At 32.5% G+C, this 18265-nt stretch overlaps 2 protein-coding genes across 3 annotated transcripts; both read left to right on the top strand.

Moving 5' to 3' along the window:
* Positions 1 to 1438: 1438 nt before the first annotated feature.
* On the top strand, positions 1439 to 5606 carry LOC114164487 (beta-1,3-galactosyltransferase 7-like). The gene is made up of 11 exons (XM_028049181.2): positions 1439 to 1695; positions 1860 to 1956; positions 2050 to 2102; positions 2219 to 2427; positions 2578 to 2641; positions 3847 to 3919; positions 4016 to 4136; positions 4254 to 4341; positions 4429 to 4554; positions 4759 to 4868; positions 5040 to 5606. The coding sequence occupies exons 1-11, from the start codon at positions 1604 to 1606 to the stop codon at positions 5186 to 5188; spliced, it is 1182 nt and encodes a 393-aa protein (XP_027904982.1). The 5' UTR covers positions 1439 to 1603; the 3' UTR covers positions 5189 to 5606.
* A 1436-nt stretch (positions 5607 to 7042) lies between these two features.
* On the top strand, positions 7043 to 13178 carry VPS9A (Vacuolar sorting protein 9 (VPS9) domain-containing protein). 2 transcript variants are annotated; one of them, XM_028048126.1, is made up of 5 exons: positions 7043 to 7253; positions 7342 to 7489; positions 9115 to 9285; positions 11229 to 11408; positions 12101 to 13178. In XM_028048126.1, the coding sequence occupies exons 1-5, from the start codon at positions 7162 to 7164 to the stop codon at positions 12929 to 12931; spliced, it is 1422 nt and encodes a 473-aa protein (XP_027903927.1). In that variant the 5' UTR covers positions 7043 to 7161; the 3' UTR covers positions 12932 to 13178. The 2 variants fall into 2 exon arrangements, with proteins under 2 accessions (XP_027903927.1, XP_085523019.1); XM_085666893.1 differs by lacking the exon at positions 7043 to 7253 and having other exon boundaries at positions 7368 to 7508.
* Positions 13179 to 18265: the final 5087 nt, after the last annotated feature.

The following is an 18265-nucleotide window of genomic DNA, read 5'->3' as shown; positions in this document are numbered from 1 at the left end:
CTCAATTTCTTTACATATCTCGAAACATAATACTGAAGATTAATTAAGAAAAATGAAAGGTGAAATATTTTATATTAATTATTTGGAACATGACACAATAAATTTTCTCAAAATATGAGAATATTAGATGAATAGAATTGATCAAATAAGCAAAAATTATTTAAAATAGAACTCATATGTAAAATAACTTAAATTTATAAATTTTGAATATATTATTTTTACGTCCTAAAATTATTGGTCAAGATCTTATTTGAACCATGTCACACTTACCAATAACAAATAACAATTTTACATTTCTATGACATAAATAACCTAATTAAATACTACAAATATGAAAATTTAATTGAATGATTATATATATATATATATATATATATATATATATATATGAGTTTTTCATGACATTTGTGAGATAAATAATGTGTTTGATGTCACTGTATTAGTTTTATAAGATTTGTTGTATGGGTAAAAAGTTTCATATGATGTTTAGTTATCAAATCGAATAAAAGTGCACGCACATGTTTCTTTTCCACTAGTTTATTTTGTAAATTATGTTATATCTGAACTACTATGTTATATTATTTTAACACAAGTGAATAGTCAATATATTTAAATAATTAAATATATTTGTAGTCATAAATGTTAAAATCATATTAAATTTTGATATAATTTGGCCTTTAAATTTAAAAATAAATAAATATAATTCATATAACTTAATTATTATTGTTTACATCTTAAACGACATTTTAGATTAATGTATGAATTATTTATACTATTTAACACATTTCAACTTAAGTACTAATCTGTAATATTTTTTAACACTAATAAACAAAAATAACATTATTAATTTAAGAGGATTACATCCATTTATTTTTATAATTTAAAAACAAAAATATATTAAAATTTTGAACAAATTCAAATTATAATTTTGTATATCCAAGTTTAATCCTAATTAAAATGATCGATGTATCAACTTAGATGTTATGATTACATGATGTTTTGTGTTGGAAGTTTTACTTCCAACTATACTTAGCAATATTTATATTTACTAACCCTTCTATTTAGTTATTTTATAATTATTTCAATGTATATGTTAATTACTTTATTTAAGATAAAATCATAGAGTTAAAACATTAAAGGAGAAAGAAACATTCTATAGGCATATTTTGATTACTTGATGTAGAATGAAAAAACAGTCTTAAAAACCGCATAATACCCCTAATGGCTTTTATATAAGATGACTACAGTTTTAAATTCTAGGTTTGACTTGCAAGAAAGGAGACGCCTTACGCGACACGCACATTGTAACATTACCTGCCAAACCTTTGACACCATGGCAGAGGGTGTACATTGTACACGACACATTGGAGCATCACGGGTACTGTAACTGTTTCATTTACAACAAGGTTAAATTCCAAATCTCGTAACCTTTTTCTGTATATTAACCTCTCTTTCTCTCTTCACATAAGTAAACTAAACGTATCTGCGTTGCAACTTCCTACCACTATCTCTTCTCATTAGACCAATTCCTCTCTTCACATTCATCATTTCCAGCAAACTTTTCCTCCCACGCACCAAATTTTTCAATCCTCTCCCACACAATATGAAGCCTCGCACCCCTACCAAAATCTCTGCATCATGGATTCCCATTTTCTCTGTCTTTTCCTTCATACTTGGTATGCTCATCACAAGCAGGTCTCTCTCTCTCTCTCTCTCTCTCTCTCTCTCTTTCTCTCTTAAAGTCTCCCTCTATTGTAGATTCTGCCTCTTTAATTGTTTTGAGCTGTGAAGATGTAAGCTTTGGTTTGTGGGGCTTGTTTTATGAGAGGTTCCGATCCTGGGTATTTGTTTGACTGCAGGATGTGGGACCCACCTGAATCAAACGGGATGCTTATTGCGCAGCATCAGCAGGACCAGCAGCTGCAAGTGATCTCAGGGGACTGCGCGACCAAGAAGGCATGTTTCTCTTTCCTATGAAGTTTTTCAAAGCAAAGTGTTCCGTTTTGTTTTGCTTTGGGTTTTGAAATCTCTGTGCTTTTTTCCCATCAGATGCAGCCCAAGGATGCAGTGAGCGAGTTACAGAAGACCCATGAAGCCATCCAGTGAGTGCCACCTGGATTCTGTTTCAATTTCTCCAGATTTGTTTGAAGTTCAAGTTTTTTTTTTTTTTTTTTTCTAATTATTGATGTTTGTTTCAATTTCTTGGGGGGCATGCCAGAGCTTTAGACAAACAAGTTTCCATGCTTCAGATGGAGCTAGCAGCAGCTAGGAGTTCTCGTGAAAATGGGATCTCTGATTCGAATACTTCAGCCACCACTTCCGAGGATGGTTCTGCAAGGAAGAAGGCATTTATAGTGATTGGCATAAACACGGCTTTCAGTAGCAGGAAGAGGCGTGATTCAGTAAGAGAAACTTGGATGCCTCAAGGTAAAAAGAAATTAAAATCTGTTTTTAGGAGTCAACTATAAGGTCACAAAAGTTTCTAAAATTGAACCATATTCTTAACGCCTATTTTTAAGGGGGTAATTGCCCTAATCCATTTCTAAAATGTTGCGTTTGGTTTCACGTTTTGATCAGGTGAACAACTTCTTCAGTTGGAACGGGAGAAGGGAATTGTTATCAGGTTCATGATTGGCCACAGGTAATTCCAGTTTGGTCAACTGCGTGAAATTATCAAGACTATATTTGGTGTAGGGGAGAATTATAATGACACCTTTAGAAAATAACGGTACATTAGATAAAAAAATGGCACCTTTCAAATGGTCATGTGTCAACATTTTGAATGCTTACCTAGTTTCCTTAAAGAACTATGATTGACTACAAAAGTGGCTTCTAATATCAGTTGTCCTCTCTGCAGCCCCTTAATTAGTCAAAGACTCTTACAGCATATCTATTTTTAGTTGTCCCTTCCTTTGAAGTTTGAATCATATTATTGCTTAATCTATCTCTTAACATCAATACTCATTTTGAACATATCGACTTGTTTTCTTCGATCATTTTTCCTTTTCCGTTTCCTTAATGGCCTGTATTGTGCCTAAAGCATAAGCATATTCAAATTTACCACTTAAGATACTAGACTATTAGGTAGCATGTTTTTATAATACTGGTTAGGACCTTCACAAGTCAGAGTATGGGGTTAACCATGTGTGCTTCTTGCTCTATGATTTTTATCAAGTAATTTAGTTGATCTCCCTCGAGTTTATCTTTTGAATTTAGAGAATTATGATTAAATACATTGAGATTGTATGAACTTTTATCTTATGATGTGGTCTGTGTTGATAACACGCCAATCCATTTCTATACTGATCAAAATCTTTGCTAAAATAGGAGACACATCATGAGATGATAAGGAAATATGAAAACCTAGGAAATAGGAAAATTATTCCTAAGACATATTCTAAGTTGCTCTAAAATATTATAAGGTAAAATATTAATATTATTGGATATATTTTATATATTGTAACAGTTGGTATTCTGCCCATACATGTGAGATTGAAAAGGAAACTTATGAAACTGGTATTGATTTCCGTATTGAGTCAATATGAATATATTTAACTATTATGTAGAGAGTTATAGACTAAAATCTGCTTCATAATATTTTACCTATAAGAAGCACATTTTAGTCTAAAAACTGAGTTTTGGAAGCTTGATTATTATTACCTGTGCACAGGCAATGATAATTGTTCCCCTTTTACTCTGCACTCTTTGTGGAGGAATGGTTATCGTTACCTTGCCAAGAAACTTTTTAATTTATATGTACATTATCCTAAGTGAAAGATGAAATATTTATATATGGGTTGCTACTTAACTTCACTAACGTGGGATATATTGCCATTGTTGTCTCAGTGCAACTTCCAACAGCATTCTAGATCGAGCAATTGATTCAGAAGAAGCTCTGCACAAAGACTTTCTTCGCCTAGTAAGGCAGATCATTGTTAATTTTAAAGAGCGTGAGAAGAGAAAACATTGGATAATCTGGCAGAAGTTTGATATTAGATTTTTCATTCTGTTGTAGGAACATGTTGAAGGGTATCACGAGCTATCTGCAAAAACAAAGATTTTCTTTTCTACCGCAGTTGCAATATGGGATGCTGATTTCTATGTCAAGGTTGATGATGATGTCCATGTTAATTTAGGTATATGCTATCTCAGGATTCTTGATTTCTTGTTTTTTCTGGCCATTTTATTTTCTTTACCACCTTCCTCTGCCCCATTTCACTCACAAACAAATTCTAATATGTGATGCTGTTTAGGTGTCCTTGCAACAACCCTTGCTCGTTACCGATCAAAACCGAGGGTCTACATAGGATGTATGAAATCAGGGCCTGTCCTTTCTCGAAAGTAAGTCCATTTTTCTGCTGGCTACCCTTCTTCTGTGTCCCTCATCTAGGTTTTGTATTTATGTTTGACTGTTGTTTCGTATCTTAGGGATGTCAAATACCACGAACCTGAGTTTTGGAAGTTTGGAGAAGAGGGGAACAAATACTTTCGACATGCAACTGGGCAGATATATGCAATCTCTAAAGATCTTGCCACTTACATTTCCATCAACCAGTACGTATATGATTTTTTCCTGCATCACTTAATTGGTTATTTTCTGATCTCTAGGAATAAGTCTTCGTGCAAATGATTGTTCAGCATTTTTTACGTATTTTGCATGATGTTAGGTTGTAGTTTTGTTCTCTTTGGAGCTGTAAGAATTGCCATGGAATGTTATCTGCACAAGAAATTTTATGTGGATTCTAAATATGACTGCAGGCCTATTTTGCATAAGTATGCTAATGAAGATGTCTCGCTTGGTGCATGGTTCATTGGTCTTGAAGTTGAGCATATTGATGACCGTAGTATGTGCTGTGGAACTCCTCCAGGTATTTAACATGAATATATGTAACCAGAAAAACATCTCTGGTCTCTACTGCAGTAATGTTCTGGCACTTAGTACTGGTTTTGTTGACTGACAAACACTAATCTGAACTTGAACTTCACTGTTGTTTTTTCCTTTTGACGATGATCCTAATTTATGTTTGATGTTTGTGTAGACTGTGAGTGGAAGGCACAAGCAGGTAACATATGTGTTGCCTCATTCGATTGGAGCTGCAGTGGAATCTGCAAGTCAGTGGAGAAGATTAAATATGTCCACTCAAAGTGTGGTGAAGGGGATGGAGCTATTTGGAGTGCTTTATTTTAGATAAGGAAGATGGCTTTTTTTGTGGTTTGGAGAGAGACTAATTATTTAACTGCAGCTGGAACAAAGGCATTTTTCAGTTTTGAGAATGATTATTTTCTGCAAATAGGTAGATAGAACACGGAGCATCTGGTAAACAAGGCTGGTTCATAATTTTTTGTGGAAAAAGCTGAAGCTGGCAATTGCATGGATATGCATATGATGGCCTTCCGGTGTTAATTTTTAGTGGGAACCGATGTGGGGGCGAGGTATGACAACCATTCATGGTCAATTCTATTTTATAGTTTTAGTTTGTTCCTTTTATACAATGTTTTTGTCCATAATAGGACGAGATCGGTTGTTGTGCCCTTTGTAATGAAAAACAATGTATTGATAGTTCTGATAATGCGTTAAATTTGATCACTATTTCGATGCAATCAAAGGTTAAACTTTAAAATATTTACGTTTTTTTTAGAAATTATTTCAAACATCCCTGATTATGAAAAGTCATAGGAAACGGACATTGACAAAGTACAAATAAATTCAACTATATCAGTATAGTGGGTCAAATTTGCCTTGCGATTACAACTGTGACCTCCTCAACTAATCCTATTATCACTATGTTACCAAACCTATTATCAAATTTGTTACTCTTGTTGTTACTACTGACTAATTATATTGTAATGGCTCCTATCATTATCATAAGTAGTAATGGTAGTAATAATATAATTAGTGATATTTGTAATCATTATAATACTAATTAAAATTACCATGTTGTTTTAACTAGAGGCTACTGGTTAATAACAGTGAAAGATGTTCAGATGTATAAAAAGGGTTTATGTTGTCAATTTTTAATGTGTTTTACATTGTTTTAAATAATAATAATAAAAAAAAAAACTTATCATTTTAACTTCTAAATTGACGTTTCAAGACGATACAAATTTTATGTGATATTGATTAAATTAGTTGTAAATACTTCTAAGTTGATGCTAAGACAATCCTAATTAAATATATACTTTTTGGCTTAAATACTTTTTTCGTCCTCATTTTCGTAGTGTTTGTTGTGAATGGTCCTTATTTTGACACAATGTTTAAAATGGTCATTATTTTTACCGAATATTTAAAATGGTCTTCGTTTTCACAATTCGAATTTTATTTAGTCCTCTTTTGTGACGCCGTTTAAATCGAATTGTGAAAATGAAGATCATTTTAAACATTCGGTAAAAATAAGGACTATTTTAAATATTCTGTCAAAATGAGGACCATTCGCAATAAACATTACGAAAATATGAGAAAAAAAGTATTTAAGTCATACTTTTTCCATACCAAAGACTATCATTATTTTCACTTCTTCACACATTTTAGGAATATTTCATTTTGCCGTCTCTGGTTGAAGTTTTTTTTTTCCTTGTTCCTAATTTCACAACTCTTACTATGCCATGAGTTTATTTTGGCATAGTAAAGATCAACAATCGTCATTTTTATAATTTACTTTGTTTCATTTCTTATTTTTATTATATATATATATATATATATATATATATATATATATAAATTATCATTGGAGAAGTATCACGATCAATAAATTAATTTGATTAATTTATTACTAGCTTAATGTCAAACAAGTAAAACACATAACAATTAGTATTGCCAGTTTAATATTAAATATGTGACTACTACAATCTTTTGCAAACAATGAATTTTTAAAAAAAGAAACAATTGTAACGAGTTTATAGATGCAGATCTCTAATCTTAGAATTTTAATTTCACTCCAATGTCTGTATAGCACTAAATCTAAGTTGATTTCTAAACTTATTTGTTGCAATTATCATTTAGTTTAATGATTATTATTAAACGAGTTTATTTATATATTATTATAATTATAATTATGAGAGGGGAAAGCATGTAATAAAATGTCTAGATTTTGTGTGAAATGAGATGGTAATTGTGTTTGATCGCGTTCTCCGTCTTGGGCGGTGTCAACGAGGCGGCGGAGAATGGAAAACGCCGATGTATTCTTGGGCTTACAGGACTTCCTCGAGCGCATGCGGCAGCCCTCCGCCGCTGAATTCGTCAAAGCAATCAAAAGGTTTCTCTGAGCTCTCATTCTTTTTACATTGCGATTACGATTTAGGTTTGGAATGGGAACCCTAACTAACGATGTGAGATTTTCGCAGTTTTATCGTTTCGTTTTCGAACAATGCTCCTGACCCCGAGAGGGACAGTGCCTTGGTTCAAGCGTTCCTTGCGAAAATGGAAGCGGATTTCAGGGCTCATCCACTTTGGGCTGGTTGCACTGAAGAGGAGCTCGAAAGTGCCGGTGAAGTCAGTTTCTGCTTAACTCGTAACATGCTTTTTCTACTTGTTGTTCGCTATAAATGAAGATACATTTCAATTTTACAGTAACTAATCAACTAACTTGATCTACTGTCACCTCACATTGAATACATTTAATGTTTTATTTTCCGCGCTGGATCTCGGGTTGATTGAATTGGGTTTTTTTGCGATCACTGCTACAACTCATTCATCCTTTCATGTCCTATTTACGGGTTTTTTCCTCAATAATGGTGAATTCTGTAAGACACCAATGAAGATCCAAAGTTTTATACATAAAAAATATAAATTTGAAATGAAGATACTGAACATAATAAGGCATAAATGGTAAGGAAGACTAGAGAGTCTGCAAATAGCAGTATACCGCTTACTAATTAATGAATTGCTGTTCTGGGATCGTGTCTAATTATCTGAGATGATTATTTTAGCTCTTAAAAACGTGAAATTTGAGTGAGATGGTCATGATCACCAGAAATCTAGTGGGAATGAATCAATCTGAATCCTCATCTTATGGCCTTCTTGTTTGTGTCTGTTTAAAGAAAAAAACTTCTTTTCTAGAAAACTTGTTTATTAAGTTTATAATAATTAGAGGAATACACTAAACGACTGACGCACCCCAGTCCCAGAGGCCCCTTGCTTCGTGAAAGTATTGGAGGGGATAATTGCACAGTCTTTCTCTTACATATGCAAAATGGTCGTGACTGGATTTGCTCATGACCAACCGGTCACCAAGGTGAAACTTTACCGGTGTCCTAGGGTTTGCAATTAGTGGAAAACAACAAAAGCATAAAATAATTCTTCCAGTGCTTCTGTCAGAAGTCAAAAAAAGGTGGTTTTTGAAAAAAGGCTATGAAGAAAAGCTTTATTATGAATTTTTGTTTTCTATTTTTATTTTTTGTTTCAAAGTATGTTCAAATGCACCTTCAGAACCTAGGCAAGAAATACTAGTTCATTTATTCTATTATTTAATCACTTGTGAGTGCGTATTGTCTTGCAAGCTTGGTTTGCCCAGGACATCTAACTCACTGTGATACTTCATTTTAGGTGTGAGGTCCAATGTTTAGAGAAAATCAGAAAGGAATAAAAAAATACTTTAATTTCCATTCGCATGAATTTCACTTAAACAAGTGTGCAGTGAGCGAGACAGAATTTTTTTCAAAAATTTGTTACGCAATGTATAGAAGGTTGTTATCCTTCAGCTTCAATATTAGGTAAATAAAACTTGGACTGCCGCCACACCTAACCTTAACAGAGGGTTTTGATGATGCACAATGTGTAAATTCTAGTCAACACAAGTATTTTTTGATAAGAAGCAAGCAAGTTCAATTCCACTTTATCTGCCATTTCTTTTATGAAAGTGTTACGAAAGCTCATTCTTTTTGGTTTAATATTCCCTGGTGGTTATAAACAGGTTAAATAAGTTTCAATAGATGATGTTTTTTTCCTGGAATACTACACAAATTCATTCCAGTAAGGAGTTGAGTGTTAGCTCCTGCATCTGTGTACTTTGTTTTCCATAGAAAACATTGTTCTATATTCTTCTTGTTAAATTCTTTTAGTATATAGTGCTTCTACAGTGACTGATTGCTTTACCTCTGAATTTTGATCATATACAGGGGCTTGAGAAGTATGTCATGACAAAGTTGTTTGCTCGTGTATTTGCTTCAGTTCCAGATGATGTAAAACTTGATGACCAACTTTCTGAGAAGATGGCTTTGATTCAGCAATTTGTTCGACCTGAAAATTTGGATATCGAGCCACCATTTCAGAATGAATCATCGTGGTTGGTGAGTCCCATTCAAAAGTAATCTGACCTGGCTCACATGCAATTATGCATCTAAGTTCATTTTCCTCTTGTTAATAACATTTATCACTTAAAAAGGGACACTAAGTGTATTTTATGTTTAATGTATTCTTCTGTCATCTACTATTATTGCTACAACATCAGTCTCAAATGCTACATAATTCTTCTCATATCTCTTGCATTTGTCGTTTGGTTTTTAATGCTATTGTCTGTAACATTTTTGGTATAGCTCAATCATAATTTAATTGAGCTTGTTGATTAATTTCTATGCTTGAACCCCCCACAACAACTACCTGTTTTTTGACTTGGGACATAAGCGCCACAAACAATGTGATCCAAGTTGATATCACAAGTATCCTTATTCTTATAACTAGCGAACACATAGGCGCTGTCGCGCCTGTGTATTCGCATTTTTTAATTTTCAAAAAATTTAAGTTAAGATGAATAACAAATATATAATTTTTAAAATAGTTGTTAAATATAAAATTAAAAAAAAAAGATATATAAAAAGAAAATTTAAATAATGATTTAAGACAAAAGAGATTTGTAGAAAAATGATTAAAAGTAAATTATTTATAAAATAATTAAATTTTAAAATAACTAAGGGTAAAACATGTATTATGAAATGTGGACACAAAAAGAGGAATCCTCTTTCTTGTTATAGATTTAGTTTTAGCATATTATTTAACAGTTGGTGTATTCTTTCTCCACATTTTACTTATTTATTAATGTTATTTTTATTTGTCATCATTTCCCAATGCTTTAGATTGATTAGTTTTTGGGCTTGTCTCACATTGGATTTCAATGGATTTAGATTCATTGGTTCATGATTCTCCAAATTTTCTTCAAAATAAGTTTTCTGTCTGATGTGTCCTTGGGCTTTTACTAGATGGTAGTCAGTCAGTATGTAAACATTGTATCAATCTCAGATAGTGATGTGTAGCGGACAACTCTGAAAATGCTATAGCAAGAATAGGGTTTTATATTGTGTGCGCTATAGACCCATTGGAAACTTGCATGACTTTTGTTAATATTTGTATGTTTTGTATCACGTATTTAATAAAATTTGATCTTTTTTGTGTAGTTATATGTATGTATACATTATAAAAGTAATGAAAAAAATGTCAGAATAACGACTATCCCACAATGATGTTATTTGGGCCAGCTGCTATCCAGGATTTAAAACTCTGACTGGAAATTGGGTGATCATGATTTTAAAGGTTACAACACAAACTCAATATCCTATATTACACCACACTAAAAAGGTACACAAAATTAAAGAATTTAGTAATAAAAATAAGTCACAGTTTACGCATGCAATCACCATCAATCTAGGAGCAATAAGAACATATGAACAACTAACAAAGTCAAAAACAGAAAGCTGGTGACGAAACTGACCGAAAAGAACATTACAAATTTGATAAGATTTAGCAAAAGGTGAACTGAGAAGTCTAGAGGAACAGCAAGGAACATAAAATGAAAGAAAGAAGTCTTGAAAGTGTGAAGGAGCAGAGTTCAAAACAGGAAACAATTTTGTGGAATATTTTTCCATAAACCCAATCAACAGTGTTCTAATGGGTTTTTGAACGCTATAGCATGGTAGTGCTGCTATAGCACGCAAAAAACTGGTAATTTGGCCATTATTGCGACCACAATGGTCACTATTGAGAACTGTTCGCTATTGGAATACTATCAGTCTAGCGCCACTCTGCTCTGCCATAACGCCACCATTGACTCCTATAGTTGTAAATACGGAATTTTCTAGTTACTGGCAGCAGCTGTCTAAAATCGTTTGACGCTGTGTACACGTGTTTTTACTATGTTTTAGCTACTAAAGTTTACAATTTTGACATGTTCATGGTTTTGTTTATATACTTCTGTTTTCTATAAATGTTATTATATGTTGTATCATTCTTATGGTGGCAGCTCGCACAGAAAGAATTACAGAAGATCAACATGTACAAAGCACCAAGGGACAAACTTGTGTGTATTCTGAATTGTTGCAGGGTTATTAGCAACTTGCTGCTTAATGCTTCGCTTGCTTCCAAAGAGAATCCTCCGGGAGCTGATGAATTTCTTCCTGTGCTTATTTATGTAACCCTAAAGGTAATCTCAATGTTTCTTCACAAATTGGTACATGCATAGTTCTCAAGTACAAAAAATTTTGCTTGATAAAATGCTGTTGTTACTTTCACTATCTATAAAATTATGAGTGTGACATGTGGATGTATGCCTCTATATTTTGGTATTTCCTTTGTTCTATAATGCACATTCTTGCTTGTTTTTTTTTCACTTGTGAAGTTCACTTGCACAAATAAAGCTTGTAATTTATTGATGTTATGTAAAGTCTCTTATAGCTTATTTCAAAAGAAATATTTGACGTGGTTGTTGAAATGTCATCTTGCATGCACTGATCCAGTCATCAGGGCCTTACCGTATTGCCTGAAAGTTCCATTAATTCTCGCTTTAAAAAACTCATTGAGCTGCTAATGGTGCTGAGCTATATGACCTTTTCTTCTGAAATGCTTGCTGTCAAAATTATTTGATTCGAGCGTTTGCTTAAAACTGAATTGATGAAGCCAGATAATTCAGACTTTTGGTAGACTTATATACAGTGTTATGTTATGTGTCCTAAGAAGGTTAAAATTTATATTTTGTACACGGCTAACCAAAAATTAGAAAAAAAGAATGTTAACTATAAGAGCAACTATATATTCTCATAAACTGTATTGTTAAGTGCCAGTCTAAGTATTCTTGATTTTACAGTTTGACAATATCTTCTAAATGATACTATGCAGGCAAACCCTCCACAACTGCACTCAAATCTACTGTACATACAAAGGTTTAGGCATCAATCTCGATTGGTTGGAGAAGCAGCATATTATTTTACCAACATGCTCTCTGCTGAGTCCTTCATCTCAAACATTGATGCAAAAGCCATTTCAATGGATGAAGCTGAGTTTGAGAGTAACATGGAATTTGCTCGTGCTATGCTTTCAGGCATTTCAGTTGATACACAAGATCCTGGTTCACCTTATCCAAATAATGGGCAGCATCCAGTAGCAGAACCCACTAGGCACAAAAATAAAGCTTTGAATGATAATAAGGACCCTGCAGTACGAACTCCGTCATCTGTTACAAAATCAGAAGGCAAGAAAGTTGCTTTTGCAGATGAATTACTGATCACAAAAGTTCCATCCCTCTCGGATTTGGAGAATAAAGGGGCAAATATGATTCTAAAGGAGGACAAGTTGAATGAAGTTTTCGGGGAGTTTCCATATTTGTTTGCTAGTGTAGGGGATCTAACAGTAAGTGATGTTGAAGACCTGCTAAATAATTACAAACAACTTGTTTTCAAGTATGTCTCTCTTTCTAAAGGGTTAGGCGTATCTCCTACACCTCAGCCGCCAGCCGCCCAAAATAATTCTGAAGACCGTGCTGAAACAACAATAGATTCTTCAGACGGTGGACCTCTAGATGAGAATAATAAATCAGAAGAATCTATTGATAAAACAGAGGAAACTTTGGATAAAGTTTCACCTATCGAGGAGCAAAAAGTTGAGTCTGATTTGCCACAGGATGAGCCAGCTGCTCCTGATGGTGATGCCCCGCTAAGTAATCAGAAATAGCTTCAACCGTTTTCTACCCCCACCACATACCCCATTTTTTCACCTTTTTTTTCTGTAAATTTACATGGTATTGTCCTTTGGGTGGTGGCTGCTCTCTTTCCTTGTGTCAGGGACGGCCATACCATGACCAAAATGCCCTCTGTAACATTGTTCTAAAGTAGATTTTAGGATTGCAACAAATAGAAATTTTACGTTTCCTTTTGCGATGCAAAAAGAATGCGAAGATTTGAGTGTGGTTTTGTTTTAACACCCATGTACTCTGAAATTTGATTTTATTCAAAAGAAAACTAAGACCTAACATTCGTGACATAATATGCCAGTTGCATCAGCAGGTACGGAGAGTTGAAGCTGCGGTGGACACTCATCATGAATCAGGAGCTGATAATCAGAGGTCGGTTATCTATACTCCTCCCCTCATATTGCAAATTTGTTGTACCGTTGGATGTGAAGAAAGCTCAACATGAATGGTGGTATGTATCGGTATATGTTTCATTTCCTTGAGTGTTACTTCAAAATACATGAAGATCAGGAATCATGGAAATTGAGCCTCATGGGTATAAAATCCAGATCAGCCTCCTTATAAGCACGTTCTTGTACCACCGACTAGATCTAACCCAATCATCTCCCATCCATGTAGATTTCACATGGAAAATAAAAAGAAAGAAAATAAAATAATGTATATGAGGGAAAGGACATACATAATGCATGTGCAGTTCTGGTTTCTTTTCCATGTTTTAACTGAAGGGTGCTTGATTGGAAATTAGGAGATAGGTGAAACCATGCCCACCATATCAACAAAATAGATTACGTTCCATTTGACGACGCTGGATAGCACCTTTGCTTTGTCTCTTCCTCTTATATTCTTATAATGACTTTATTCCCTTAATAATGCACCAATTACATAACCTAGCCCATCTTTGAAACTACATGTCCCCTTATTATCTAATAGTTGGGTGAGAGAAATTCTCCAATAAATAGTCCTATTTCTACTGAATCGGGTTCAATTAACCTTCTGATTTGTCTAGAAACAGGGTCAGGGACTCGGGGCACATAACCTTCTGCACCCATGCTTATTCTAACTTAATTTAAAACATATGGAGAGTTTGAATAATAATCTACTGTCAGGTGCATTAGTAGTGTGCAGAGATAGCAGTTCAAAGACATGTATGTCCTCTTTTTTAAAGACAATCTTTGGTAAGACCTATGATTATTTGTTAAGTAGGTTCACTTTCACTACCAGGTGTTACATGGTTGTTCCACTTTACCATTGTACTATGAATAATTGTTAATTATTTTTTCGAGCTGTTTCCATTGGACAGTGACAATGTTCCCTTTCTTTTCTTTTTAGTTTTGTTTCCATTTATTTTGGGACACAATCTACCAAGTTTTTGGTCTCTTAGCACCTTCAATCTCTCCACATTCCAAAAGCATGGTAGTTATGATTTTTGATTGATAACAGAGAAAGTTGATTGGAAAAGCAATTTCTCTTGCTTCTCTTGGAAGTTATTCAGCCATGATAATACAAAACAAAATATTGTAAGGCAGGAAAGTGACAGGATCACATGACCAAACTAACATTGATATCAAAATGTGTGAAACAAAGCAATTGCCAGACTCTGTTCAACATTGCTTGCCTCCAAATTGAATTTCTCACACAATTCTAAGCTCCCCGTTAGGTTTGTTCTCCCTAATTTATATATAAAATAATACATCTCACTCACCTCAAAATATATCAGTAATGATAAGTGTTTTACTATACCAATTGCACAGAATAAATACTTTTTATGTCATTAAAATTTGTAAACATGTGTTTTTAAACATCTAAAATATATTTAGATTTATAAGAAATATTGTACTGTAGTTATCATAATTTTTTTTAAATATTAGAATTCAAGGTAGAATTAAATGTATTAATACAATAGATTAAAATACAAATGAATAGAATACAAAACCTAAAAACATTCTCCTAAAAAAGCTGTTTAAAAACACCTTGTCGAATTTTATATTATTCGGAGGCTTAAGATATTTTAAAATTAATAATCAGGACAGTTTTCGTGATTTCTTCTCCTTAATCAATAACACAAGATTTTGGGATGGGAATGAACCTCCCATAAGATCACTGAATCTAGACGTGATAATTTAAAATACATATTTTTAGATAACACAAGTGTTTGATAATTGAATTCTTTAATTAATATATATATAGTTTGATCTTTACGTCGAATATAAAGTCACAATTAAAAAATATATATTATTTTACTTTAAAAACGGACCTATGGATAAAAAGAAATTGGACCTTTTAATTAAGAAAAAAAAATACTTAAGATGTTTATGTAATACAAAATAAAAAATTGGTGTTAGTGTAAAAACCTGAAAGTTTATTTACTTTATTTAGAATAAAAAGTTTAGTTATATTATATTTTATAATTTATATTATAATAGAGCCTAAAAGCCAATCTTAACCGCACGAGATATGAAAAGAGTGTGGTCACGTGCCTCACACATGCAAACACTGATGGCATGTCGGCCGCAAACAACGTTCCCAATCAAATTTCTGTCCACGTGGTTCCCTTTTATTTTATTTTATTTTTATTATTTTAACTTCATTTGTTCCATTTTGCGTGTTTGACAAAAATAAATGGATAAATTTGTGAATACTAGAATATCATTTCTGTCTGTATTTATATTTTGCGTCTTTCTTTTCGATCTGCACTTGTTGATTCTGTGTCAACGGACACTATATTCTTACATGTATAAAAATTTGATATTTCTTTATTTCATAATAAATATATAAATTTATATTTTCATAAATACAAGATCATTTATGCATAAGTTGCAAGATGATTGATAGTACGCATTTTGACGCCTCCAAGTACGCTTCTCATTTTGAGTTATTGTATAATATTCTTGCTTAAGATTAGAGTTTTATCATCATTAATTCTTAAGAGAAATATTTTCACAAATGAAAAAGAGGTAAAATTTTTTAATATTTTTATTTGATAATTTTTATTTGTTTTAAATTCTCTTTTTAAGTTATAAATTTTGACAATTTCTTTTTTATGAATTTTACTCAAAACAAAAACTGTAACGCTCATGACTTTTATTGTAAAATTGACATAGTTCAAAGTTGAAAATTTTATGTTATTGTTTATATAAGTAAAAGATAAATGTTTAAATATGTTATTAATGAATGATGTGGATATATGTAGATTTAAAATAATATATTCAATTAGATTGATGTATGATATGTTAAATTTAATTATTTAAGTTGTACATTTATGACAATGTGTTGACTTAGTTTATAAGAATGATAATGTGTTTAGTGTATCACATGTTAAAAAGAATGCAGGATGTGTATTTTAAGTTGTTGGTCTTTTTAAGTCTGTCTTGCATAACTTACAACTCGCACGAATCAGTATAAGACAGGACAAATAGATCTGCATAATCATATGACAAAATAGTTCATTCTATTTTAATTCCTAAGTTATTTCGTCCTCTTTTATTCAGTAGTGAAATATGATGAGTCATCTCATATTGTCACTAATATTGATTTGTGTATTGGATAGCTCATTTATTCAATATAAGGATGTGATGTTATAATTTGTTGTGATATTGTATCAATTAAGATGATTAAAATGAATACGATTGAAATACACATAAAATATAAACTTATGATGGTATGTGAAGTTTTTTTTATATGTATGTAATAAACATAGATATCTATATTTAACTTTATTGAGTGTATAAAGTAGATCTCAATTTGTGATATTTATTGTCTTAAACTTACCTTAACCTATGAAAATGGAGATGCAAGTCAAATAAACTTAATATGATATACTTGATATGAATATTTTTAAAATGATAGGTACATATTTATTCTTAAATATCTTTATGATATATTGATTTATGAGGTAATTTTTATTTGTTAATAATTGAAAGTTTAAATCATTTATAGTCATATGTATAATATGTGTAACTAAAGTATGCATCGCATATATTAATATTTATATTTCAATAGTCTATCATTTATATGTTTTATATGTGTTATCTATGTGAAAACATGTTATTATTGCACTTGGAATATGAAGATAATTGTAATTTTTGGAATGAATGTATATATGTATATTAAGTTTATATATATTTTTATTGGTTAAAAGTCGAAGTGTCATCCTTACCTTCCACTAAATTTTATGTCTAGAAAAACTCGTTACCTATTAATATATTTTATATTTAATTATTCATTTGATTTTTGTTTTTGTCACAAAAAAGTGCTAAGTCGGTTATTCATTTTATTTTCATCTCAATTTGGTCGTGACTTTTTTAAAAGTTATTCAATTTAGTCATTTCTGTTAGTATTGTGTAATGTGTTAAAGTTAGTATTACATGTCAATTTGTAATTTTTTTGTATATTTTAGTTTTTTAAGTTTTTTTTTGTAATTTCTTTTCACGTATCACTTTAAAGTTGTGTTATGTGGCACTATCTGATGGGGAAAACAATAACAAACAATATACCAGAGAATGCAGCGGATATAATTTCCCCTAACTTGCAAGAATCTATGAGGAGCAATAATCAAAGAGCAGCAATAATAAACCACCAAAAGCACAAATAAAGGCACCAAGATTTTTAACGTGGAAAACCCCTCAAATCAAGGGTAAAAACCACGAGTCGTCCAGACCAAAGAAATAGCTTCACTATGATCAACAAGAGTACAAAAGAGTCTTAATCAATAGCACAAATTAGTGCCAACACCCAACCAAATAACAAAGCAACAAAGCTTTCAAATAGAGAAGAACAAGAGAGGAAAACCTCTACAAATCACTGCTGCAGTGCGAAATTAATATCTCCCAACTCAGACCTCGTATCAAAGATCCGACCGGTCAGAATGAAGAGCAATGAGTTCCGAACCTGCTGTAAAAATTTCAGCCCGATCCAACGGTGAACGAATCCGCAGCGCCGAATTTACTGCGACAGCTCTATGAAAAACGTGAACAGAATTTTCCCTCTACCTCTCCCTCTATGTGTTAGGGCTTTCAGTGTATTCTTACTCTATTGTTCTGCCTCTCTCTTTATTTTATAGCCTCCTCTCCACTAGGTTTAAGTGAGACATGGGCTTCTCAAATTTTGGGCCTTTTCTCCACATAGGAAGGGAGCCCAATACCCAACAAATCTCCCCCTCACAACTATGTGGAGATAACCGCCAAACCAGCGATCTCACAACAAACTTCAAACTTTCCTCTTGGCAATGCTTTAGTCATCATATCAGCACCATTATCATCTGTATGAACTTTTTCCAACTCCAACAACTTAGCATCCAAAGCATCACGTATCCAATG

Source organism: Vigna unguiculata, chromosome 9 (genome assembly GCF_037176805.1).
Source record: "Vigna unguiculata cultivar grain cowpea cultivar isolate G323 ecotype 2 chromosome 9, ASM3717680v1, whole genome shotgun sequence".
NCBI classification, from domain to species: domain Eukaryota; kingdom Viridiplantae; phylum Streptophyta; class Magnoliopsida; order Fabales; family Fabaceae; genus Vigna; species Vigna unguiculata.
The sequence above is the reverse complement of the archived record's forward strand: the minus strand, read 5'-3'. Positions and strand labels throughout refer to the sequence as shown.